Source organism: Pseudorca crassidens, chromosome 10 (genome assembly GCF_039906515.1).
Source record: "Pseudorca crassidens isolate mPseCra1 chromosome 10, mPseCra1.hap1, whole genome shotgun sequence".
NCBI classification, from domain to species: domain Eukaryota; kingdom Metazoa; phylum Chordata; class Mammalia; order Artiodactyla; family Delphinidae; genus Pseudorca; species Pseudorca crassidens.
In genome coordinates, this window is record NC_090305.1 from 32,339,342 (window position 1) to 32,364,086 (window position 24,745).

The 24,745-nt window shown below is 51.9% G+C and overlaps 2 protein-coding genes across 5 annotated transcripts in view; one reads left to right on the plus strand and one right to left on the minus strand.

The window, feature by feature from the left end:
* MRPS18A (mitochondrial ribosomal protein S18A) lies at window positions 1-15,490 on the plus strand. Of its 3 annotated transcripts, XM_067752842.1 has the most exons (6): window positions 1-126; window positions 6,914-6,945; window positions 9,367-9,474; window positions 11,868-11,991; window positions 12,223-12,292; window positions 15,070-15,490. In XM_067752842.1, the coding sequence occupies exons 1-6, from the start codon at window positions 15-17 to the stop codon at window positions 15,212-15,214; spliced, it is 591 nt and encodes a 196-aa protein (XP_067608943.1). In that variant the 5' UTR covers window positions 1-14; the 3' UTR covers window positions 15,215-15,490. The 3 variants fall into 3 exon arrangements, with proteins under 3 accessions (XP_067608943.1, XP_067608945.1, XP_067608944.1); XM_067752844.1 differs by lacking the exon at window positions 9,367-9,474; XM_067752843.1 differs by lacking the exon at window positions 6,914-6,945.
* The window catches only part of RSPH9 (radial spoke head component 9), a 19,771-nt gene continuing 6,113 nt past the window's right edge, over window positions 11,088-24,745 (minus strand). The window contains exons 3-5 of one of the 2 annotated variants that reach the window (XM_067752839.1): window positions 23,380-23,509; window positions 22,755-22,901; window positions 11,088-11,419 (exon numbers count right to left, since the gene is read on the minus strand). In XM_067752839.1, the coding sequence (XP_067608940.1) occupies window positions 11,292-11,419; window positions 22,755-22,901; window positions 23,380-23,509 (405 nt within the window). In that variant the 3' untranslated portion in view covers window positions 11,088-11,291. Of the gene's footprint in view, window positions 11,420-15,926; window positions 16,135-22,754; window positions 22,902-23,379; window positions 23,510-24,745 lie in introns of those variants that run through there. The other variant, XM_067752838.1, reaches the window with a different exon arrangement.

Consider the following 24,745-nt stretch of genomic DNA (forward strand, 5'->3'; position numbering starts at 1 on the left):
CGTTGGTTTTCAAGATGGTGGCCCTCAATGTGCTGGTGTCCGGCTGCGGACGGGTGCTCAGAGGGCTCCTGGCAGGCCAGGCCGCGACCAGCCGGGCCCGGCCTCCAGCTCGCGGGTTCAGGGAAGGTGAGTCCTGGGTCCTGGTGACCTCCCAGCGTTGAAGAGGAGAAGCAAAGGTTGCTTCCTTCTGCCCCCGTGCTCCCCTCCCTCCCTTTCCTTCAGGCGGTTCCGAAACGCCGGAGATGCTTGGGCTCCGAGAGTGCTTGCAGTTCCCTTCCAGACCCTGATGCTGTTACTTTGACCTCCCACCCATCGTGATTGTCCTCATGCGTGGGGACGGGGGAGGGGGATGGAGATCGGAGAGAAAAGCCTACTTAGTTAGCAGGGGCAGAAGAGAAACCTGTCTCAGGGTTCAGGAAAGTTTTTGGTTAGGGTCTGCGTGTTAATTCTCCGTTCCGTATTCGCCGAATCGCCGCCTCCTTCATTAAAGAATTCCTGCGCCATCGGGGAAGGACATCTGGATAACCTCCCCCGGGCCTCCCTTTCCAGTTTCTCATCTGAAAATGCTGTAATCTGATGGCAGCTTTTTCTGCCTGGGCCGCTAGTCTGAGAAGTGGAAGCTAAGGTGGAAAGACCATTGAACAGTTGAAACAGAGGCATATGCTGGATGGTGGTTTTGCTTTTCATTAATCTTAAGTATGGAAAAGCAGTCTGATTCTAGTATTGCACCGAGAGCTTACTGAAGGCCAAGTGCTGTACTTCAAGCTGTTAAGGGATTCTGGAGAAAAAAAAATACAACCCTTTTCCTGAGAATTTAGGTTCTAATAAGATGATATGATACACTCCAATAAATGCAAGTTAGGTATTAGGTATTTACATGCGGAAGTACAGGGAGATTAGGTTACCGGCAACAGCAAACCGAATTGGAAGTTTTCATGAAGGGGGCGTGTCTTTAACAGGCTCATAAAAGGATGGAATCTGGCAGAGTGAAGAGGTCTTTCAGGACATAGTCTTTGTGCACTGCTGGAAGCAGGAAAGGATGAGTGATGTGCAATAGAAGTGAAGTGGTTTTGTGTGTGTGTGAGTGTGTGTTTTTAAGATCTGGTGCAGTATTGACCAGCATATCCTTTAACTAAAGCTGAGAAGAATCCAGAGGAAAATAGAGATCATTTTTGCCAGGGGGACCATAAAAGTCCAAAAAGAAGAGCCTAATGAAGAGAGCATTGGATTTGTCTCAGAAAAGGTGTCTTTTTTTAGCTTTCAAACAGCAATTTCAATAGAGTGGCATACAAGGAACCCAGTTTGGGAAAATGAGAGAGATGGTTCATGAAGAAATGAATAGGTGTGTTTGAAAAATTTAGCTATGAAGGGAAGATGGAACATTTGCTAGAAAGAACAACAAAATCCAGATACTGCCTGGTTAGCATAAGATAAACTAATTCATTGATAAAGAAAGACAACAAAGAGGTGTCTTGGATAAGGTGTTCCATCTGTTCCCATGCTGCAAAACAGGCATACGCCCATAACATTTTTGAGGGCGTCTACCAAGTGTCAAACACTAACGGCTGCAATTTACTTATCCTTTATGAAATCAAAAGTTGAAAACAGTTTTTTGCTATGTCCCCAGAGGATAAGCAAGCGGAAGAGTTTTGATTTTTTACAAAGGAATATTTGAGATTAGAATTTTTCAGTTGGAGAGTTTGTGAAATGCTGGGCTGTATGATGAGATGGGTGTTTGAAGTCTTCCTTGCCATAAATACCTGGTAGCTTCTCTGTGTTACTGTCAGACCTAAAGGCTAAATAATTGAATTTATGTGATCTTACATGAAGGCATTACCATATTTTATATTTTTCTTGAGAACCATCTATCTCCAAAGCCTTTAAATGAAAAAAAAAAACAAAAAAAACTTGATATTCTATCCATTATGTGTAAGGCATAAAGAATTACACATAAAGCTAATTTTGACTGGTCCCAGCTGGTATATTTGACACACAAATAATATTGTACACATAGAATTTAAAGTCATGGAGAGGAAAGTGGGTGTCTTGCTGAAAATATTCAAGCATTCTACTTTTCAGAGTATCAGATAGTACTTCCTTAATTTTAGTCAGAGTTCATGGGCACTCAGCACCACTCCTCCTGCCTATAGAATCTCTCTGTCTGAAGCAGTGATTCTCAATTGGGGGCAGTTTTGTCCCTCAGGGAACATTTGGCAATGTCCAGAGACATTTTTGGTTGTCACAGCTGGTGCTCATGGCATGTGGTGGGTAGAAGCCAGGGGTGCTGCTAAGCATCTTCCAGTGCACAGGATAGCCCTCCACCACAAAGAACCACCTGGCCTGAAATACTGATCCTGCTGCTGTTGAGAAAGCCTGGTCTGAAGTTTGACAGAGGGACACACAAAACCAAAAAAGATAATTACAGAAGAAGCAAGACTAAAGGAAGACAAAAAATGGAAGTTGTGGTTTACTAAGTGCCTGCTGCAAACACTGCTAGGTTTCCCACGTACACTTATTCAGTCTTCTCAACAATCCTTAAAGGTGAATATTACAGGCATTTTTACAAATGAGGAAATCCGGTCCAGAGGTGTTGGGTAGCTGCCCAATATCACACAACTAGTAAGTAGTAGAGTTGGAAGAACAGCCAGCACTTTTCCCTCCAATACCATCACCTTGGTATTCCATAGCAGGGCTTCTGCATGGTTCCCTCCCTTCCCTGAAAGCTCTTGTCAGTTAACTTGCTGGAGACCATTTAGTTTCATGATTGACACTGTCAGACCTAGCAAAGGTTAGACCTTGTTCCTGCCTTGTCACTCTTAGAGCCCTTGTGAAGGAATGCATTTAAAACAAGAAAAATAAACACATATGACTATCTGAATTAACAGTAATGATCTATCAGACCCTCAGAGCAGAGTGTGTTGAAAAGGAATAAAGGCTGAAGGGAATTTTCTTCATCTTTTCCTAAGGGAGGTTTCTGGAGGACTTAGCATTTCAGACAAGGATATGCCTGGCAGGATGGGCATTCTTATAGGTAAAAGCTTTGAGAGAGGAGTGAACAAATTGGGGCCTTTAAAGAATTCAAAAGACGTAGTCCAGGGACTTCCCTGGTGGCGCAGTGGTTAGGACTGTTCCAAGTGCAGGGGGCCCGGGTTCGATCCCTGGCCAGGGAACTAGATCTCACATGCATGCTGCAACCAAGAGTTCACATGCCACAACTAAGGTGCCCACGTGCCGCAACTAAGGAGCTGGTGAGCCGCAACTAAGGAGCCCACCTGCCGCAACTAAGACCCAGTGCAACCAAATAAATAAATAAATATTTAAAAAAAAAAAAAGACATAGTCCAGAGTAACCTCTAGTGGAAGGAGATTTTTATGTAGCAGTAAGACTCCTCATTTGAAGGATAGTGCAGAGAGACATTCCCTCAGAGGTCCAAGGGAAAAGGAAGGGGTAGGTGATGAGAGAATCAGAAAACTTTAGTGGCAGAATTAAAGATGAACAGAAGGGAGCAGAGCTTGAGCGAGGAAGGAGTTTGAGAGAAGTAGTCAATGGCCATACTTCCCAAACATGCGCTCTACTCCCTGACCCTACATAAGATTGTTGAAGATTGTTGGTGCTACCGTTTAGCCACGTTGCCATTCGGTTACTCCGTCCCTTCATACTCTACTTGGGACTTGGTTTCCATGGATCCTTTCCAAGAAGGACCTTGGTCTCTGGGCACTTCCTGCAGCAGTGCCCTCCACTCCTCGTCATTCTGCTCTCCTCACTTCCTCCTTTACTAAACAGCTGGGTCTTTATCCTGCTGCAGTTCACTGTGTCTGTGTTTATGTGGCCATTGAGGTCTTTTTGCGTTCACTGCAATCTCACCTCGATGCTGTTTGCTCTAGACACACTTCAGTTATCTTGGACTCCATCCTAGGTGAGTATTTACTGAAGTACTCAAAGGACCTCTTTATGAGGCATGGACTTTGTTAGAGTGAGATTCCCTTGCTTGGTTTAGTTCTCTTTTCTCCTCTAGGGCAAAGACTGTGTCTCCTAGTAGGCTGGAGCTCTCCATAGTGGGTGGAGCCCGGCTGTACACTCCATGGGTACTCAGCAAATGTGTTGCCTCCTATGGCACAGATTATTTGATGTGTATGAGAAGTGCCTATCTTAGAAGATTTTGGCCCTTAATTCTAGTTTAGGAAACTGCTTCGTATCTTTCCTTAGTTTACTTGATACAGCCATATCTCAGAACACAAGAGCAATTCCATCTTTTCCTAAACAAGTTTTCAGTTAGTGACTAACAGTTTTTTAGTCCAGCTTTTCTTAGCCACCCCCACTTCTGTTGAATGGAGAGGAGGCCAGGAACAAATGGATATCAGGTTTTGTTTGGTTTTGACATGTTTTTGTATGCATGCTGAAAAGCAATACTATTTTGATTCCTAACTCCTGTTTTCAGAGACTTGAAATCTCCTAGGGCCTCTTCAGGCTCCTGTGGGCCCTCTGCCCCTGCACTGAGACACCGCCCTGACCAATCTCTGTCCTGTATGAGTTCTCCAGTCATTCCTTCTCATTTGACGAATTGTCTCTATTAGATAAGCATCTGCCTATTGTTTTACCCACTGACTTATAGTGAGATGATTCACTGGCTCAGAGTTGCTGTGTGGGGAGCTCATTAACAGTGGAGCTTGCTACGGGCTTTGATCTCTCTTCCAGGGGCCAGTGGAATGACTTCAGGGTTTGGTTCTTTGCCGGGAGTGATGTGTGTTTTGCTAGACTTGTTTACTTGATGGTTAGGACCCAAGTGCCTCCACCTAGAGGGGAAGCACATGTTTGTCCGCTTCGTTTCAGGGCACTGTTCTCACGCTGACTTGAGTGGTACCAGAGTGGGTCTCTCCTTTTGTTTCCTATCCGGATTCTTAAAAACTCGCCCCCCACCTGTTGTTGCTCAGATTGGGTCACCCTCCGTCCCTCTTCCAACTTGGTTTTTGCAAATTTGCAAAGTTTCCGGGGTGCCTGGCAGCCCTGCTGGGCTAGGGCTGCGTCCTTCTGCCTCCCTACTTTTGTAGCTGACACAGTGCAGTGACCATCTCCCTGCAGCTGTGCTGGCCACCAGACTGAGTACCAGTTTGAGTCTCACCCACATCCCATTTAGGCTGGTCTCTCTTCGAAGCAAGTTGATCTTTGCGGTGACACATTTTCTCTTAGGGAGAGAAACCTAGTTTGTCTTTGAATTGATTAGTATACAGTGTTCTCTGGAGAAAGCCTCGGGGCCTTTCTGGCCATTGTTACTCCTTTGTGTGTGTGGAGTTGAAGTTGAGAGGCTCTCAGGTTGGTTGGTTGAAGTAATGAGTCTTTATGAATGGCCTTGCCCAGAAAACAAACGGGGGACAATTCCAGGCAATCTGTGTCCAGTTTGGTGTCAGTCACAAAGCTCAGTGATCACAGATGCTGCTGTGGGCCTCCGGGTGGGTTAGAATTGCCTCACTTTTTTTTCTTAGACATTTTCGTTCTCTCTTTTTACTGTTTATTTTTTATTGCAAAGGCAGTACATGTTTATTTTAGAAACTTCAGAAAATCACCTCCTCCCATCCCTGAGGGAAAACCAGTATTACCATTTAGGTGTGTAGCTGTAGGGGTGTGTGAGCTTCCTGTAATCCATGTCTAATTGTGTGTACACTTATGGAAGCGTTTCCAGGGCAAGGTCCGTAACTTTCATTAGATTCACAAAGTTAACCTTAGGCTCTTTCTAATCTGGCTAGGGCTGAGTAGAACGAATTGTGGTAGCCAAGCTACTGTTAAAATATGGTTTTACTATTTGGGGAGACAGTTTGCAGCCTAGTATGTGCACTCATGTTTTCTGTTACAGTAGTTAGCAGTCAGAAGGGCATTATGAGAAGTATTTTGCTCCCTAGCCTTTATGGAGCATCTGTGGTATGCGTTCCTATGCTAAAAGCCATGGCTTCTTTCTCTAAAGAAACTGGGAGACCAGGGAGAATCTCCAAGAACTTTCTATTTGATTCTATTTGCCGAATGTGGGTTATTAGCTTGGTTCTTCCTTTGGATATTGTTGAAGTTGTCTTTCTGCATCCTGGTTAAGTAAGAGGAAATATGTACAGCCTGGCTTGCGTGCCTGTGTGCGTGCGGCTTAATTGTCTTGCCCTCGGGTTCTCTTCTGACTGCCTCAGCGAAGAGCTGAGGGAGGCCCTCTCAGTGCGGAACTGCAGCACTCTCTGCAGTTCTGCCTGGACCCCATATCTGCAGGCCCCTCATTCCCACCTCTCCCATCACCCCTCTCCGGTGTGGATAACAAAATGCACCCCTACAGGGAGAGGATTTGACTCGCACAGCTGCCCTTGTACAGCTTGTACACAAGGCTCTCAGGATGTTTTAGGAGTGAACTGGTCTCATTACCTAGCCACCGTGGGACCCCTGGAGCAGTGTTAGCTCAGTGCTGTATCTTAGATTGCAAACTCGTCAAGGTCAGGAACCATATTTGTCTGGTTCTCCTAATGAAAGAACATATGCGATGGGTATTTTTGAAGGTCTTTTAGCGGCTTCTGCCCACTTCCCACCCCCCACCTTCAACCCTCATCTCTTAGGCCATTGTTGCTAGCCACAGTAGGGCAAGGTCTTGCCAAGTACCTTGGATGGAACCAAGATTAATCTCAGAAAGGCAGAAACAGTGTGGAGACCCTTAATCCCAGACAGATAATATGATGTGGGCATCTGGGCTTGCCCCCGCCCATCCTCCAGGGCACAGAGCCTTGGCACTGGGAGGTGAACCCTGCATACTTCCTTTTCCAGGTCAGGGCTGTGGGAGAGTGCAGAGAGAGGGCTCCGTTTTTCTGCATGTGTAAAGTTTGGGCTGTTACTTGAAACTCCCTGTTCCTTATTAAATGGCTGACCTAGTTTTTCCCCTTTATCTCTGTAGTGGTGGAGATCCAAGCAGGGAAGACAACTATAGTAAGTATCGTCGAGTTGGCCACTTCTAACATCTTTAATGCTTGGAGCTGCCTGGCTGCTCCTCTGAGGGAGGGTGGGAGGCCCCAACTGGACTCCTGGCTTCAGGATCTGCTCCCTCTGTGACCATAAATCCCACAGTCTACTATTTTCAACCTGTGTGTGAGAGTGTGGTTAATCAGGAACAGTTGCTGTGCCTGGACTAAGACATCTGTTACTTGGTTAAAGTGGCCCTTTGTATGACAAGAGCTCATAGGTATTTGCTGATATGTTCTTTGGCGGGTGATAAGTCAGTTTTCCAAAGGGGAAAACTAAGGTAATGACAAGACTAGAGAGAGTAGACCCCGGGCGAGGAGCCTGGATCTTTCCTTTCTGCCTAGAATGACTAAGCTACTACTCCTTAAGTGATGTAGTTAGAAGGTGACACTCTCTGGGCCCTGGGCTCATAGCTGGCACCCTGTCTTCTCTGTTGGTGAGAAAGCTAGCACAGTTCTTCACCCACCTACTCCCCCCTCCCTCACTGGGCCTATCTCACCTCCCTTCCTCTGGGAGTCATGGGGCCTAGATTATCCTATAATCCCTAAAAGACAACGTTGTTTTCACACGGCCTTCCACGCCTCCAAGAAATCCTCAACCACTCCACCGAGTTCCCAGAAGCCTCTGTAGCTTCCATGTCAAGCAGGGATTTAACCCTCTGGCGGCCAGTCAAGACCAGTCCTCCCTAAGGCCTTCTTATCCCCAGGACAAGCCTTAGGGTTCCGTCTTTGGGTCTTCCCCAGAACACGCCCTCAGCCTTTTTACTGCTTAGCCCCAAAACAGTTCTTTCTAGGGGGATCCCATTCCCTTAGGGCACCTTTTTTGGTTCCCTTATCTAAAGCCAAAACAAGTATTCACCCTTTAAACTCCATGCTGGTGGACAGAAGCACGTCTGGCTTTTGCGTGTGAAGAGTGTTTTTCCTGTGGGGCATGAATTTGCTATTTGTGGAATGAACACAGAAGTATGTGGCCCCATGAGAGCCCTTGGGGGAGGTAACCCAGCCATGCCTGGAGAGGCGCTGCCATGGCTGACTTTGGGTATTACTCTCCGGGGTCTCACTTTCTTCATCAGTAAAATAAGATCATGATTCTGCCCTCACTAGGTTGTGGGGTTAAATGAGATGATACATGTGGACCATTATTAGCACAGAGCCAGGCCTATAGTGGGGAGTCAATAAGTGTTAGCTCTCCCCCACCAGGCCCACCTTGACCCCCTCCCAAGTCCTTCCATGTACCTGCACATTTTCCCTAGCGCACTTTCCCCTTTCTGGCATAGCTGTGTAGTAACAGCACCCTGCACGGCCAAGCCTTGCTTCTGGCCCCCTTTGCCTTCTGCCAGTTCTTCCCTGGGAGACAGTGTTGCTTCCCTCCCAGAGTCTCTCAGACCTGTCCCAACATCACACAATCTGTGGCCTCAATCAGCAAGGCTTTCTAAACTCCCCTTCTTGCAATTGGAGCTGATGCCCAGATCATTGGTTTATTGAGCTTAGTAATTCCAAGGCTGTGTCACAGGATACAGCAGCCATGGAGGAGGTCACTTCACATGTGGCCTCAGCACGGTTTGAGAGGTGGAATCCAGAGTGATAAGAGGAGGAGGGCAGGGGAATGTATCCTCCCCTCTGTGTTTTTAGAGAGAGGGGGGAGGAGGAGAGCGCACACAGTTGTCTGCTTGTATAGGCCTAGACCAGCTTTCTCAGCCTGGTGCTGCTGGCGTTTTAGACTGGCTGGTTCTGTGTTGTGAGTGAGGGCTGTCCTGTGCATGTAGGGTGGTGAGCACCTTCCCTGCTAGAGGCCAGTAGCACTCCATCCCCCCGTGGGGATGATCAGAAATGTCTCAGACATTGTCCAGTGTCCCCTGGACCCTGTTTTTAGGCAACCCTGCCTGGTTGAGAACCACTGGCAAAAACTTACCTCTGTCAGATAAAACTGGAAACTGCAGTTTCCTCTGAGAAGGACACGCAGGATGGGAGGGAGACTTCCTTTCGACTCCACATCCCTGCACAGTTTGAAACTTTCTACCATGTGCATTTATTGCTTTTTCCCAAAGGAGAGAGAGGGAAGCATAATGTTCTGGAGTTTTTGTCTTTTTGAGGAAGGAAAGGTAGCATTCAGCTGATAGAGCAAACCCCTCCCTCTTGCCACCAGCATTAAGTTCAGTTTCTACTACCCTTGCAGACCATCAAACCCATCTCTGTGGCTACTCCAAGGTCCATTGTCCAGCAGCTATGGAATCAGCACCACAATTCAGGCAGAGAGACCCATTAGCTACTCGCCTGAGGCCCCCAGAGATGAAGTCTCACCAGCACTCCTACCACTCGGGGGGTTGTTTGAGGATGAGAGGCTCTGCACAGCCCTCTCCCTCACAGGCTCTCTTTCTCTGCCTTCTAGATTGAAGGCCGAATCACAGGGACTCCCAAGGAAAGTCCAAATCCCCCCAACCCCTCCGGCCAGTGCCCTATCTGCCGCTGGAACCTGAAACACAAGTATAACTACGAGGTGAGTCTGGGCACAGACACACATGTCTGCGCGTCTTGGAGCTCGTGTTCCCTGTGGGCTTAAGCAGCATCTCATGGAACCACCAAGACAGAAGCATTTTGTCCAGTTTTAAAAATGCTCAGGCTCCACCTCCAGATGTTTCTGTTGGCCTGGGGTGGAGCCCAGCCATCATTATATTTTAAAGCTCCCCAGGTGATTCTAATGTGCAGCGAGGGTGGAGAGTCACTGACTTAGTTCATGGTCTGGTTGCGGTCGATTCAGACCACCAGGGCCCTGGAGCCCAGTCTCGTAGGGCTGTGTTCCCAGGGGGGTGGAATCAGAATCTGAGCTTGGCTTTCCTCCTTTTATAATGAGGACATCTCTGGAGAGTCCTTACTATGATCTGGGGATATATCATTCTCTTTCCATATTGGAGCTACAGAGACCCCTGTTTGCTGTAGGTCTTCTAGAGCTGTTGTTTCACAGAGAGATGACAAGAGTGAACAACAATAGGTGAGTTGTACGGGGTGCTGCTCTGTGTGTAAGCACCTATGGGGCATAATTCACTTAGTTTTCCCAATATCCCTGTGAAGTAGGTACTATTTTCATCCTTGTTTTACAGATGAGGAAATTTGAGGCATGACCTTGTTAATGAACAAGTTAATGAACTTGCCTCAGATCACCCACCCAGCTAGTAAGTATCAGAGCTGGGATGCACACTCTGGGGCTACAAAACCCAGGCAGAGCCTATGATCCCAGCTACTACTCTATATCATGTCTAGAGATGGGGCGGGCCTGGGGGAAAGGACGCAGCCCTAGAGAAATCCATACTTGTCCTTTAGCATTCTATTGGTGACATTAAGCAACCCTGTTTTTAGGTTTCAGGTGATTCAGACTCTGGGCCAGTTTGACCTGCAGGTTGTCCCTATGCCCCTCTGTGGAATGGGATGACTAAGGGCAGAGATCCCGGTCAGGTGGTCAGAGCAGGAGAGGCCACATGTCCACGGGATCTGAACAGAATGACCCAACTAATCTCCTGGGCTGGGAGCCTTGGCTTCAGGCCACCCCGGGGTGGGGGTGGGGGTATTCTTTTGACCTGTCCCGGCCCTTCCGCTGATGGCCACCTGGAGTAACAGGGAACTTGCAGGCCACGGGGCACTGCTCTCAGCTTCTTGTGACATGGAAGTTAGTGGGGTCCTGGCCATACTTAGAATCCCAGCTGTGAATAGAGAGGTGAACCCCACACCTGCCTGATCACCATGGGGCACTCTTCCTACGAGCCATTTCCAGGAAATGGACTTGGCTCTGTTTATCAAGCAGAAGAAATCCAGTCCCCTCCAAGGTAAAGGCTGAAGAAGTTGTTTTCCTTTTACCCCTTTCCGCTCAGGGCACTGCCACTTTGAGCTGCACAAAGCTGTCAGCCTTTTTGGCAGCCTGCAGTGGGGGCACTGGGGCTGTGAGACCAGTGTATTATCCCTGGATAATCCAATCCAAGTTCTTTTCATCAGAGTCTGGAGATTACAGGGGTGGCATTTGGGGGCCTGGGTCCCCCGGGAGCTTTCCAGTGATTAAAACAAACCTGCCGTTATACAGCGAGGTACCTGCCAGGGCAGCGAGTCAGTTTGAGGACCAGGACCATGGAGATAGGCATGCCAGGCCCCTCCGGGTCAGGTGGGCGACTTTTCTTTAACCCTCTCAGCCATGCTGTGAGAGTTGGGAGGGGACGTGGTCTCTCTTGATTCTGATTCTTAATTCTTGACTCTCTCCTTGACTCATCCAAAGCGGTCTGATGGTTCAAAGGAAGCCCAAGAATCCATTTACATCTGGTCACAGGGGGCTTAGAAGATGTGGGATTTAACCTTGCAACCTGGCCCCATCCTCAGCTCGTTGCTGCCTGGGGCTTCAGAGGGCATGGCACAAGGTCGAGGGGCTCTCTGTGGGTCTTCTGGGCTGTGGCATGTAGACTCTGGGGGCGGAAATGGTACAGGTTTTCCCTGTTGTGCAGAAGTACATGACATACCCCCTACGCCACCCAAGGAGGAGAACACACCTTTCATCACCAGGAAAGATACCGTGGGTGCATGAAATCTTGTTAACCTTCTTGAAGAGTTCCTGTTCTCTAACCTAGTCTATCGGAAGACTTATCTCATGGAGGAGCTGAGAGGACTCTTGGGGTTGGTAATGGGGTCAGGAAATCTTGCTAAGTTGGGATTGAACCTTTGTTAGGGTGGAGATAGCAGGCCCGCGTGCAGAGCTCTGTGGGGAGGGAGTGGCCTCAGGTCTGTTCCGGGGGAGCCTCAGCCTCTGGCAGTGCCAGGGTACAGCAGCCTCCCCTGGAGGCCACTTAGCCCTGGCTCCCCAGCAGCAAGTGCCTGTCCAGAGGACCCTCATGTCCTGTTTTCCGTTTCCACTAGGATGTTCTGCTGCTCAGTCAGTTCATCCGGCCACACGGGGGCATGCTGCCCCGAAGGGTCACGGGCCTGTGCCAGGAAGAGCACCGCAAGATTGAGGAGTGTGTGAAGATGGCCCACCGAGCAGGTAGAAAGCACCTTGGGCTAAGAGGGGCAGAAGCGGGCTGTGGGCACCATTTCCACCCTCCAGCTGCCCCGTGTTCCAGCCCCTCCTGAAAGGGCAATGGGTATCCAGAGGCTTCATTATACTCACCCCCTAGTGCCAACCTCCCACCCCCTTGGGCTTTCCCTCCAGCCCCCAAGAGCTACACAGGGAGCTGCAGAGACCATCCCCTTAAATGCTTTTCTCTCCACTCAGGTCTGCTCCCAAATCACAGACCTAAGCTTCCAGAAGGATTTGTTCCAAAGAGCAAACCCCGACTCAACAGGTAAGCAGGTAACCTGGGCTGGGGAGGCTCTCTCCTGGAGTTCGTTCCACAGTTCAGGAAAGCTGGAGCATTCCATCCCTTCCAGCCTAAGCACCCACCCCATCAGTCCGACCACTGTGTACGCTTCTGTTACTCTCCCCTGCCGGCCTCAGCCTCTTTCCTTGTCCCTCCCCAGTAGGGCACTTAGCACAGGGGTAAGAAGGGTAAGAAGGTCGTTGTTGGGCATTAGAATGTGCTAATCTTCTGTTTATGACATCATACTGAGTTGCTATGGGAATGTCAGAGCACTTCTGCAAACTTTCTGTAATAGCACTGGGGTTATTAAAGGGCAAAATGAGGCCTTAGAAATAGAAATGGGAAGGCTGTCTGGGGCAGGGCCACTGTACATAGCTGCGCAAATCGTACACTGCAAAACTTTAAGGCAGCATCCAGGTAGACTAGATTGTGAATGGTGCTCCCTAGAGTTGTGCAGTTAACGACCTGCACAGCTGCACATGGTATCCCATGAGGTCCTGAGGTTTTATAGAGGAGGAGAGGAAGTCCCCTAGGTCCTAGAATCAGTCAGTCTGCCTTTCAGCCTAAGCAGGGTGGCCCCCTCTGGTGTAGAAATAGATTCCTGTCTAACACTTAAACAGCTGTCTCTGACATTACCACACTCACATACTCCTAGAACTATAATACCCCCTGGTTGAGAGTAGATCCAGGTCTGTAAAATCGATGTTGGTATTTCTTCTTGTTCTCCCGTATCGTATCAATAAACCCCCTGCCTTCAGCCTGTCCCGCTGCCACTGGAATTGCACTCTGTGGTTAAAGCAAAGCAAGATCCCCCACCCCCAGCAAATCTCCTAGGCTGATCCCCAACAGAACCCAGGCATGGAGGATGAGAGGCCAGGCAAATACTAGCCATGGATTGCTGGGCTGGGGGTGCAGGGCCAGAGCTGGGTCTTCACTGACGCCTCGCCAACACCCTGGCCCCTTGCCCATCTCCACCTGCACCTCCCACACTGCTAGCTGGGCCATCTGCCAGCAGCCCCGGAGGAACGGGACATATTAACCTCTTCCTGTCTTTCCCAAATGTGCTGCGGACCTTTTGGGGGTTGAGCCGCCCCCTACCCTGACTCGTTAAGAGACAAGCAGCAGGCCTAAGGACACAATCCATCCTTCCCTCAGGCCTTTGAAGCAAAGCCAGGCTCCCTCCCGTATATCCGGTGTCCTTTAACGTGACACCGGATTGATGATGCGTGGGGGCTCTTGGGTTGCAAAGGCCACCCTGGGGAGGAGAGGGAGTCCTGGCTACATGGGAGGCTGATTCCTTACAAGGGACTTTATGATTCCATCCAGAGGTCCTTGAGCTGCCATGCACCGGCCGGGCCCGGGGGAGCCATGCGTCCTCCTTCCCCACTCCTTCAGGAGAGGTAGGAGGAAGGAGCCTTGGTTCTTAGAGCTGGAGTGTTCCCAGAGAGCCATCCGGAGGCCCTCAGCCCCCTCCCCTGCCAGGTGGCTGCTCCTTGTGGCACAAGCATCAGGCCCAGGGCCAGCTGAATCCCAGCTTCCCTGGGGTCTCTCCAGGGTGGGAGGGGCAGGGAGCCTTTAGGGCAGCAACTATGGAGAGCCTGGTGAGCCTCGGGATCTGGGGTCTTCAAACCCAAGGAGCAACCCTTTGGGGGAGGCTGCTTCCACACCCCACCTCTTCACCCACCCTTCTGAAGCCTGGGAAATGCCAGCACAGGGGCCTGCCAGGTCCCAGCACCACCAAAGGCATCCCTGGGGCCAGCCTACTGCACAGAGGCCTCCCTGCTGGGGCACTGACAGCCACAGTGGACATGGGGAAGCCCTCTCCTGCTGGCCCACCTCGCACGTGGCATGGAGGCCAATACCACCCACAGCTTTTACCTCCTCTCAAAGCTCAGAGCAGAAGACACAGGTCCAGGGGAGCTCAGTTGAAGTGTATAAATCAGCAGTCATTTTTTCACTCTTAGCTAAAAATTTTCAGCCATGGTTATTAATTTTTTTAATTAAAACCTCTCATTTGAGGGTCTCTAGAGGCGGCTGGGTTGAGCCCTAACCTCGTGTGGAAGCAGGGGAGGATCCTGGCCTCTGCCATGGCTGAGCTTTCAGGACGAAGGGTGGGCCTCTCTGGACAGGATCCAAGTTTCGTTCTGGACGGAGTAAACCCCAGTCCCAGCCGGCATGAGCCACTTTTCCGGGAACTATCAGGGCCCTGCTGCCATCCCCAAAGGAGGCAAAAGGACTATGGGTGGCAGCCATCTTTCCCCACCCCACCCCCTCCTACTTACAAGAATCTTCCTGGCCCCCATCATGGGTTGGGTGAGGGGCAGGGATCCTCTACGAGTTATGGCTGCCTAGGCTTGTTCCCTGAAGGCTGGGGTGGCAGAGTGAGCCAAGTGGGGGAGAGGGAAGGATTCCTCCAGGCCCTTACATCAGCCTCTCCTCTCCCCGTGACTGGGCCACAGAGGGATGATCTGCTCTCTGAGCAGCCTCTTCCTCCACCTCCTCCCCCAGCAAATACACACAAACACTGACGACTCATAAAGATCTAGGAAGCGTGTGGCCTTGTGCTGCCTGACCCTGGCCACACACACCTGCGGCAGCAGGAGCCCAGCCCATCTGTTTACAGCATATTCAGCAGTTGCTCCCAGGAAAAGCCCTTCTCAAGAAAGGAAAACTGGTGAAAGGGTTTGGTTGGCCAAGCGCGGCTTGGGCCTGAGGAGGCCATGCCCACGGTCCCACAGCCACCTCTCATCCTCGCTCCACAGGTACCTCACCCGCTGGTCTCCCCGCTCCGTCAAGCCCATCTACAACAAAGGCCACCGCTGGAACAAGGTGCGCATGGCTGTGGGGTCCCCCCTCCTGAAGGACAACGTCTCCTACACGAGCAGGCCTTTGGTGCTGTATCACTGACTGAGAGCACGGCCTCCCGAGAGCCGGCCGTGAGCTCATCCTGCACTCCCGCCCCATCCCACCAGGGTGGCCCGGCTCCTCCAACGTGGATGGCACGAGGGCTAGCAGGTCCAACACTAGTGCCCTGGGCCTGCTCTGCAACAGAGCTGGGCGCTGGGTGCAGGTGGGGCAGTCAAGTCCCCAGGCAGCTGCTGTGGTCTTGTGACTGGCCTGGGCTCATTGCTGGTGGACAGGAGCTTTGCCCACAGGAATGTTATAAACCAGGCTTGTACTCACCCACTGGGTGTGCGCCCACTGCTTGGGAAGTGCGGGGGGCTCAACCCGTTTCCGGCCAGTTACTGAGCATTAAGTCACTGATCTCTTGTGATGGGCCACGTGAATGCAACAGGGGAGTTCACGGGCCAGACAGGTTCCCTTCCTCTCTATTGACAGCTGTTAGCTTTTTGGCCAGGGGGGCTGCAAGGAGGAGGTAAGTTAGGCTGCCTGGCCCATGTGCAGCTCTCATCTGAGTCCAGGAAGCTGCCCTCCTCAGAGGGCTCCTGGCTGTCACCTCCCCCCTGCCATTTCCTCCCACCTTTCTCTCTCGTTAGCACATTCCAACCCTCTGCCACTTGCTCTATTTGAGCTGGGCCTCTCCTCAGCCTGGACACCAGATGGAGGTGGAGATGAGGGGAGGCAGCAGCGCAGAACAAACAGACCAAATTCACTGGACTTTATGAAAATGCTGTTTAGACTCTCCAGACTCCCCAGGCAGCCCTCCTACAGCATGAACGGCAGGTCGATGTTCTTCTCGCCAGTGCCCACGTAGATGTAGCCATAGTTCTTGGTGCGAGGAGCGTGGTAGAAGGTGAGACCTGGCCAGAGCAGGCTGCGCAGCACCACCAGGGTGTTGCCTCTCTCCATCTGGATGCTCCAGGACCCTGAGGAGGAGCAGGAGGCAAGGCCTGGGCACTGTGGAGGCAGAGCCCTGCCGGCCATGCAGAGGCCCCAGGCTCCGGGCAGCCAGGCCCGAGCATTAAGGTCCAATGGGAAAAGGGAAGACAGTTTAATTATCCCGACACTTTACTCCTTCTGATTGCTTTTGAGCCGTTTCACTGCTCATTAAAACCACTTCCAGAGGGAGGGCAAAGGAAATGAAAAGAGGTAAAACTCAAAGCAGTCAGTTTTGTTCCTGTCAGCAAGTCTAGTGAAAGGTTGCGTGGGGGAGGAAGCTGAATCCACAGTGCACAGGCAGAGGGGAGCTGGGGCTGGGCTAGGAGAGGCTCCAGGCTCCCTCTCACCCTGCGCTAGGGGTGCTCACTGGTGGCCTTCAGTCCTGGTGCGCTTCACTGCTGTTTGCCATTTGCGCTCTCTTCCCCAGCCCAGAAGCCTCTGCTCTGAGATGGATGAGACCTGACCAGGCTCACATAGAAGTGGGGCCGTTTCAGGCCTCCCAGCTCAGTAGCCCTTTCTAGCAGCCGGTAGACTGGGAGCCATCCTTGGCTGCAGGGTACTTGAGCTGCAACTAATAAGCCTTTGTCTGTCCTGGGTTCTGCCCGGGTTTCTGCTCCCCAGACGGGAGCAGCCCAGCCTGGGGCTGAGCTGTGCAGCCGTGAGGACTTGGCGGGAAGGGCCTGATCCAGCTCCAGAACCAAGGGAGGGAGCCGTTGTGTGGGAGGAAGGAGCCTGGGAAAATCGCCTCTGGATGCAGATCTGGAACTTCTATTCCCCTGCGCACTGAGGCCTCTCCCGGCCCAGCCGCAGCTCTGCCCCAGGCCCTGCCAGAAAGGCAAATGCTTTGACGGTTTTGGTGCTGGACCAGCCAGTGATGCGCTGAGAACTGCGCCTAGGCCTTCATCAGCTGCCAGGTCAGCCCGGCTGCCTAGCTTCCACTGCCCCTCTGCCCCCAGGCCTCCTCCAGCCACAGCCCACCATGGTCACTCCACACCCAGCAGCCTCGGAGCTCAGGTCCCACCCTCCCACCCTGAATCCAAGAGACCTGACCACCAGGCACCCCTGGCTCTGATGGCAGCTCAGCCCTACTCAGGGTGCCAGCGCCTGCCCAGGTCAAAGCCAGAGCTTTTGGGGGGTGTGTAGGTCAGCTGGCCTTGGGCTGCTTAGGGAGAGGCCACCTGGAGGCCACCTCAGCACTGTGCAGTGGCCTGCACCGAGTGCCACCACCCATGCAGTGAGATGATGAAGCAGAAAGCAGTGTGGGCTTGACCCCGCTCCCCCAGGCCCGCTCAGTGCTGGCCAGACAGCATTAAGAAGAAAGGTGTTCCTGGGTTCCCAGAGCTCTGGGTGGGGCACTGCCTAGGTTGGGAATGGGGGCAGTATCTTTCCTGGTCAGAGAAGTGGAGAGTATTTCCCCTAGCTCGCAGCTTTCCTCTGCATATCTCCAACTCATAGACCTGCCCACAGAGTTCTAGAGGCCTTAAAGGCCTGTTGCTTTCCCAGTCACTCGTTTCAGAAAACAGATGGCCTAGGGGTAACCGGAGAGGGGGTGTGACAGAACAAAGTGTTCCCAGTGCACTGCATTCAGCGTCTGGCCAGAAGCACAGGCCCCCCCCCCCCAGAAGACAGCCCCTGTTAGCCCCCCCTGCCAGTTCCCAGAGCATCGTCTGGGGTGTCCCTCCCCACCCTTGGAGACCAGGGCCACACAGCCCCCCTTGAACTGAAAAAGGTCAGGCTCTGCCCACCTGGGGAGGGCAGCTTGCAGCCAGATGCTGCCCTGGAGAAAGAACTGGAATCCTGGAGTCCCCCGGCCCAGACCACTGTCAGCAGTTCCCTGTTGCTGGCGCCTTGGCACACCCTGGGCAAGGGCTGGGTCCTGGCCTCCCCTGGCACCAGCCTGCCCACCTAGGGTTTGGCCACCGGGGGGCCCAGGCTCATCAGCAGGGGCTCTCCCCACCCCACCCAAGAGCAAAGAGAAACTGATGGGGATGCTAGAGAAATACATTGCTGCCTCCAGGGTGGGGGCCGGTGCTGAGCAGGCCCAGGGTGCCGGCCGAGTACAGGAGCGGCATGGGAAGTGGCCGGCCAGCCAATGACACTACCTCCTCCCTCCCTTGCATTCCTGTCACACTCCTTTCCTTGTCCCTGGCGCAGCTTGTCGCCCAGGAAACACACACTCAACATGCCAGGAGTCACGTAGTGTCTACCTGGGAAGCCAGGTGCTTGCTGTCACCTTCACCCACTTTTCTCACTGCAACTGCTGGAAAGGCTGGGCCCAGCCAGCCACCACTTGTGGGACTCCAGGGAAAGCAGCCTCCTGCGGCCCTGGTGTTTCCATTCACAGCCCCTGGTCTCTCCCAAGTCTCCCCAGACCTCCCCTCCGGTCCCCTGGCAACCACTCTTCTCCACAAGCGCTCTTCTTCGAGGGTGTGGTGGGAGGGATATAAGCTGGTAAATCAGGAATGGGCCCTCCTGCACCAGCAGGAAGTTCCAGGGCCTCACCCGCCTTGCCAATATGGAAACCTCCGGCTGGGGTAGGCTCCTCATAGTTACATTCTCCTGCCTGCCAGGAAGGAAGGCAGCAAAGCTCTGAGATTAAGTTTGAGGAGTAGAGTGGACCAGGCTGGGGTTCAGGGCTGTCCAGGGGCAGCAGATGGCTTAAACCGGTCCTCAGACCAGCACCACACAACTTGTCACACACACAGAAATGGCCATGGGCCCCTTCTCAGAGCAGCCACTCCCGTGACACCAGGGCCACAGTGCATGGGAAGGGGGTGGGGGCGGGGTGGGGAACCAGGCGGAAGAGTTCCCAGTCTTATTGATGAGCAAGGCCAGGCCCCCCGGTCCAGAAGACCGAGCACCTGTCACCCAGGCTTCCACAGGGCTGGAAGGGAGGTGCCACCTGCACACACCCCAAGAGAAGGCTGATCCCGGACACCGTGTTCCCCGGCCCTCTTCGATGCTGTCCCCCTGGTCCCCCGCTGCTTTCCAGGGAAGCAGGCCCCTTGCTGCCCTCTGCTGCCTGAACTGGGCATTGTGCTGGAGCCTCAGCGGCCCTGTGCTGAGCAGTTCCTGAGATCTGTCAGCTCCGGCCCAGAGTGGAGCAAGGAGAGGCGCTCTGCCCTCTACCCAGCTCGCTCTGCTTCCCAGGACACCTGCGACTTCGCTTGTGAGGCACCTTGTATTTTACTTTTCTGTTTCATTTGATCTTTCCAAACCTCTGTGAGGCAAAGATGGTGTCGTGTTCCCGGCGGCGTCTCTGGTGCCTGGTACATAGTAGCTGCTCAGTGGCTATTCTTTGCTGATAGAGTGGAAGATTAAGGAGCATTGAATGGCAAGAGTACTGCCTAGAAATCTGGCGTCCTGACCTGGTACTTCATGTGTCATCTGGCAAGAGCCCAAGCTCAGAGAACTCTTAGCTGTTGCCCTGTATCCACCAGGAGGATGGTTCCGCTCCCAAAGCCCTACTCCCACACAACTCCGCAGACCCCAAGGCACAGTTAGGAGGGCATTAGTGGCCCCAGGCAGGGCCAATCTAAGCCATACCTGCTCACAGATGACATGAAGTTCCCCTGAACAATTGCCTCAGACCCAGAAAGGAAACTGATCCTACCTGGGCAGAAAACACGGCTCCCAAATTCCACCCCTCCAGCCAGTGCTGGTGTCCCGGGGAACTCGGGGTTTTGGCCTCACTTAGCAGCCCAGCCATTCTGGCTGCTGTCTGCCTGATGGGGCAGCCTCCCAGCCGCTCCTTTTGCTCTTTCACTGGAAGATAAGGAAGGGAGTCTGGGAGCAAAGTCAGAGTGTCTGCTCTCCCCCGACCATCCACACTTTTACCCCCACACCATGGCCCCCATCAAGACATCATGAGAAAAAGCTGGGCCCGAATTCCTGGAGGCTTTCTGGTGTTGGCTCTGGGAGGAAGGGAGCTGGAGGCCCAGAAGCTGTGGAGTTTCCCAAGGTCAGGTCAGGAGCATCCCTCCCCTCAGGCCCACACACACAGGAGATGTCAGGAGCCCTCAGCCCCTAAGGCTCCAGGACTATGGCAAAGTGCGGGGGTGGACTGGGGTGTTGAATCATTGGTTGACGCTTCAGCCCTAAGGCCCACCATTAGGGCAAGAAGTCTAGGCGCAAGGGGGAGGAGGCGCTCTTGTGTTACACCCCCCCCCCCCCCCCCCCCCGCCAGTCACCCAGCGCTGTGGAGGGAGTGCCTCATCCGCTGGCCCTGGAGCAGTCTGCTGCAGGTGAGAAGGCTGAGAAGTCAGCACCAGACAGAGCTTTCCAGCCACATACTGAATCAGGAAGGAGGGGCTGCTGCCGCCAGATTAGGGGCTCTAAGAGGACTTTTCTCCATCCACCATTCAGCCCATGGCGCCAGGTCCCACCACCAGTGTTCCTGGCTCCCTGTATCAACCAGGGATGTGCAGCCCCCTCCGGCCTTGCCAGGCGGGGAGCAAAGAATTGGAGGAGGGAGTCTGGGAAGTATGTCTGGTGGTTGAGAAATGCCCATCCCCAGTAAACCTTTTTCATCTCCCCCAGAGTTCCAGGACCCCCTTTTCCATGCTCAAGGAGGGTTCACTCTGGAGCCCCCATGTGGTAGAGGCCAGAGTAGCCACTCTTTGCTGGCAGTCCTTACCCACCTGGGACCCACGGCCCAGCCCCTGGGGCACTGCAGTACCCCTGAAACAGCCTCCAGATCCCTGGCTTGCCCCTTTCCATCCATCCATGCACCACTGCCTTGTTATCACAGACCTGCTCACAAGCCACCAGCAGCTCCTACTGCCTTGGTCTACGTCTCCTACCCCTTGGCCTTCTAGGCTCTCCTAGGCCTGCCCAACCCACCTCTAAGGCCTTTTTGCTACCGACAACAAGATCAGTAATAATTATTAATTTTTACTTGAGTCCTTAATGTGTTAAGCACTATTATAAATGTTTTCTATATGTGTTAACTCATTTAATTCTCATAACAACCCAATGAGGTAGGAAGTATTATTCCCCTTTTACAAATTGAGGCACAAGGAAATTGAGGGACTTGCCTGAGGTCACCCAGCTAGTATGCAGTAGATTCAGGATTCCAACGCAGGCTTTCTGGTTCTAAAGCCCTTTCCTTTAACAACTACTGCCGTCCCACCCCTACCCTGAGTTCCAGCCCGACTGGGTTGCTCATTGCTCCTCAGAAGCGTTTCCCCTTAGTGGTGGGGGTGACTATTGTCCTGCCATTCCCAATGTCCACTTAAAATGAAACACCATCTACTTGACACCATAGTTAAGGCCAGAGCCTTGGAGTCTAATGCTCTAACACTTAACTATGTCCTTGGGTTTAACTCTCTGAGCCTCTGTTTCTTCATCTATAAAATGGGGGTAATAGTATCTACCTCATAGGTCAGCTGTGAAGATTAAAATGAGATAACGCATGGGAAGGACAGTACAATGTCTGGCACACGGTAAGCAGTGTCATTGCTTTTATGAGTAGTTACTAGTATCATTATCTTTGCCATCATCAACAACAGATCCCTCCAGTTCTCAGAACACCAAGCATGGGGAGGGAAAGAAGCAGGGGTGCTGAGTCAGTGCCTTGGGTCTGGCCCCCGAATGCCCAGAGCCTGGCACCTGTCCTGGGATGCAGCATCCAAGCAAGAACATCTTCCAAGGACATGCCCGTCTCTACTGGTGGACCCCAGGAAGGAAATGGGGTCTCTGTGACTCCACCAACTGCTGGCTGTATGCCTGGGCCAGGTGGGACCTGAAGCACAATAAGGCCTCTGGAGACCTCCCTGGTGGCACGGTGGTTAAGAATCCACCTACCAATGCAGGGGACAAGGGTTCAATCCCTGGACCGAGAAGATCCCACGTGCCGTGGAGCAACTAAACTCGTGCACCACAACTCCTAAGCCTGCGCTCTAGAGCCCACGAGCCACAACTACTGAGCCCGCGCACCTAGAGCCTGTGCTCTGCAGCAAGAGAAGCCACCGCAATGAGAAGCCCACGCACCGCAACGGAGAGTAGCCCCCGCTCGCTGCAACTAGAGAAAGACCACACGCAGCAATGAAGACCCAACACAGCCAAATACTTTTTTTAAAAAGGCCTCTGAAGTTGTATGTTTTATGATTAAAAAGTACAACCACTTAACAGGAGGCAAATGTATAGAACTCATTTCCTTAGCAGGTGACCTCAGCAGGTCGGTCAGCACCCACTCACTGAGCACCAGCTGTGTGCCAAGCATTGGATCTAACCCTGAAACTAACCATTGCGATGTATGTATGGCTAGTATTTTCAGGGGTGTTTTCAGAGATGTTTTGGGTCGGGGGGAGATTCCCAATTTGCCTCCATTCAAGATTGGTATGAAAATCAAAAGAAACACTGAGAGACTTCCTGTCTGTGGAAGCACATGGAAGACAATCCTTTCATCTGCAAACACTTACCAGCTGTTTACTAGGAGCTGAGCCCTGTATTGAGCCCTGGGGAAGCCCCATCCTCAAGGCCCCACAGTGAACCCCCAGTTCCCACCCAGGCCCTAGGTCCCACTCTTAGGGGAGAATTGCAGGTGGCACGGCCCACTGCTCTGACCTGGGGCAAATCCAATGTCCTCCAAGTAACAGGCTGTTACCTTTGGGGATGTCATGCTCCAAGGAGTCCATGAAGTCCAGGGAGGGGTCCAGGTCAGCCTTCTCAAGCAAGGTCTTGTTCTTCAGCTCAGCAGGCTCCCTGAAGTGGAAGTAGGAACTGAGCTTCTTGGCTTCAGACAAGGACAGTCCTACAAAAGGGGCAGCAGGTAGGAAGTGAAGGTCATTCCCAAACCCCACAGCCCCCTTCCTCTATGATTGGGGACCACGTGGAGGGGGTTGCAGAGGAGTCAGTCAGCTACTGACGGGGGACTGAAGGGTGAAAAGGGAGCAGGGTTCTCTCAGCCCGAACTTGGCTCAGATCCTGCAATGAGGACAGACCATGGAGGAGGAGGGTAGGAAAAAGCGGGGAGCCCAGCACCACACAAAGCCCCAGACCCAGGTGGCCAGATGCTCCCCCACCCTCAGGCATAAAAGAGTCAGGGTCCAGTGACTGGGTACCCCTGCCAGGCACAGATACCAGGTCATTGGGCACATCCTCCCAAGTGATGTGGCCACAGCTATTCTTTCTCTGAGAAAGTGGGCAGTCTCCCCTGGACTCCCAGGCACGTGTCCAACTATGCTCAAGAAGAGATGCCTTCTGGCCCTAAGAGATGCCTGAGAATTCACCTTCAAAGGTCCGATTGACACGGATGGGTCCAAAAGGGGTCTTAAAGAGGGCACCTCGGGGGATGACAGCCACAGCCTTGTCGATCTGGTCAATGATGGACACCAAGCGGGTCTCTTCCTTGATCTGGACCTGAGGAGACAGGAGACAAGCCACCCTGCCAGGGCGCTGTGCCCAGTCACCCCTGGTGCAAGGGCCTCAGCATGACCATCTGATCTGGGTCACCACAGTGTAGATGCCAGGGCCATGGAAAATCACGATGGTGAGTCCTCGCCTTCCCGCCCTCCGTTCCTTTCTTAAATTGGTGATGAGTGCAATATTTAAAACTTAAAAAAAAAAAAAAAAAGCAGTCTCTCTCATTTCATCCTTGGCCCCCTAATTGCCCTCACTGGGGGCAGACATCGTTAATGGTTTTTTATGTACCTTTGCAGAAACAAACCATTCTATCATATTTTAATGTTGCTTATTTTGCCTTTTTAAAATATAAAAGCTATCATGCTCACTGTAGACTATCTGGGTAATAGAGAAATATTTTATAATATACCTAAGAAAATGAAAACCACTCATAATCCCACCTTCTAAAGGTAATCGCTGATAACATATTGGTATACTTCCTTCTATTCTTTTTTTCTATGCCTATATTCAAAGGAAAATTAGAGTTACAGTTTATATAGTTTCATGCCCTGCCCTTTGACTTAACATTATTTCTCAAGCATCACCCCATACTATTTTTACGCAGATGAAATTTGGTTATAATCAATATCAAGGGCAGCCCTGAACAAAAGGACTTCATAGAGATGTTTGGGAAAAAGCAGCACTTGACAGGGAAAACATGTCACTGGGAGCCCCCAAAGTCACTCAACCACCTGTTTCCCACGGGCTGCTGACTAGAATTGATTACGAAGGAGGAGACTGAAACTAAATAAGTGTCTAGGCCAGGGGCTTTAAATATGTCACCTCATTTAATCTGCACAAGCCTGCAAAGTAAACATAATGATCCCAACTCTACAGAAAATAAAACTGAGGGGAGGTTAAGTTTGTCAGGCGGGCACGGGGTTGCAGCTGAAGCATCATAGACCTAGACCCAGAGTTTCGGCATCACCTGGGTTCCAGTGCAGAGGCTGGGTTTTGAATCCCAGGTTTCTCTAGTTTCAGAACTTGGGCTGGTTATTTTTTTACTGCACAATCCCATTTCTAGGAGTTGATCCTTCAAATCGAGTGCACGCATGGGAAATGACGCATGCACAAGCTTATTCACTGTGGCATCGCTTGTCAGAGTGAAAACTTGGAAACCGACATTTCCATGAATGAGACGCCGGTTAAATATGGTACGTTCACACAATGGTAAAAAGAATGGAGAGGTTCTTC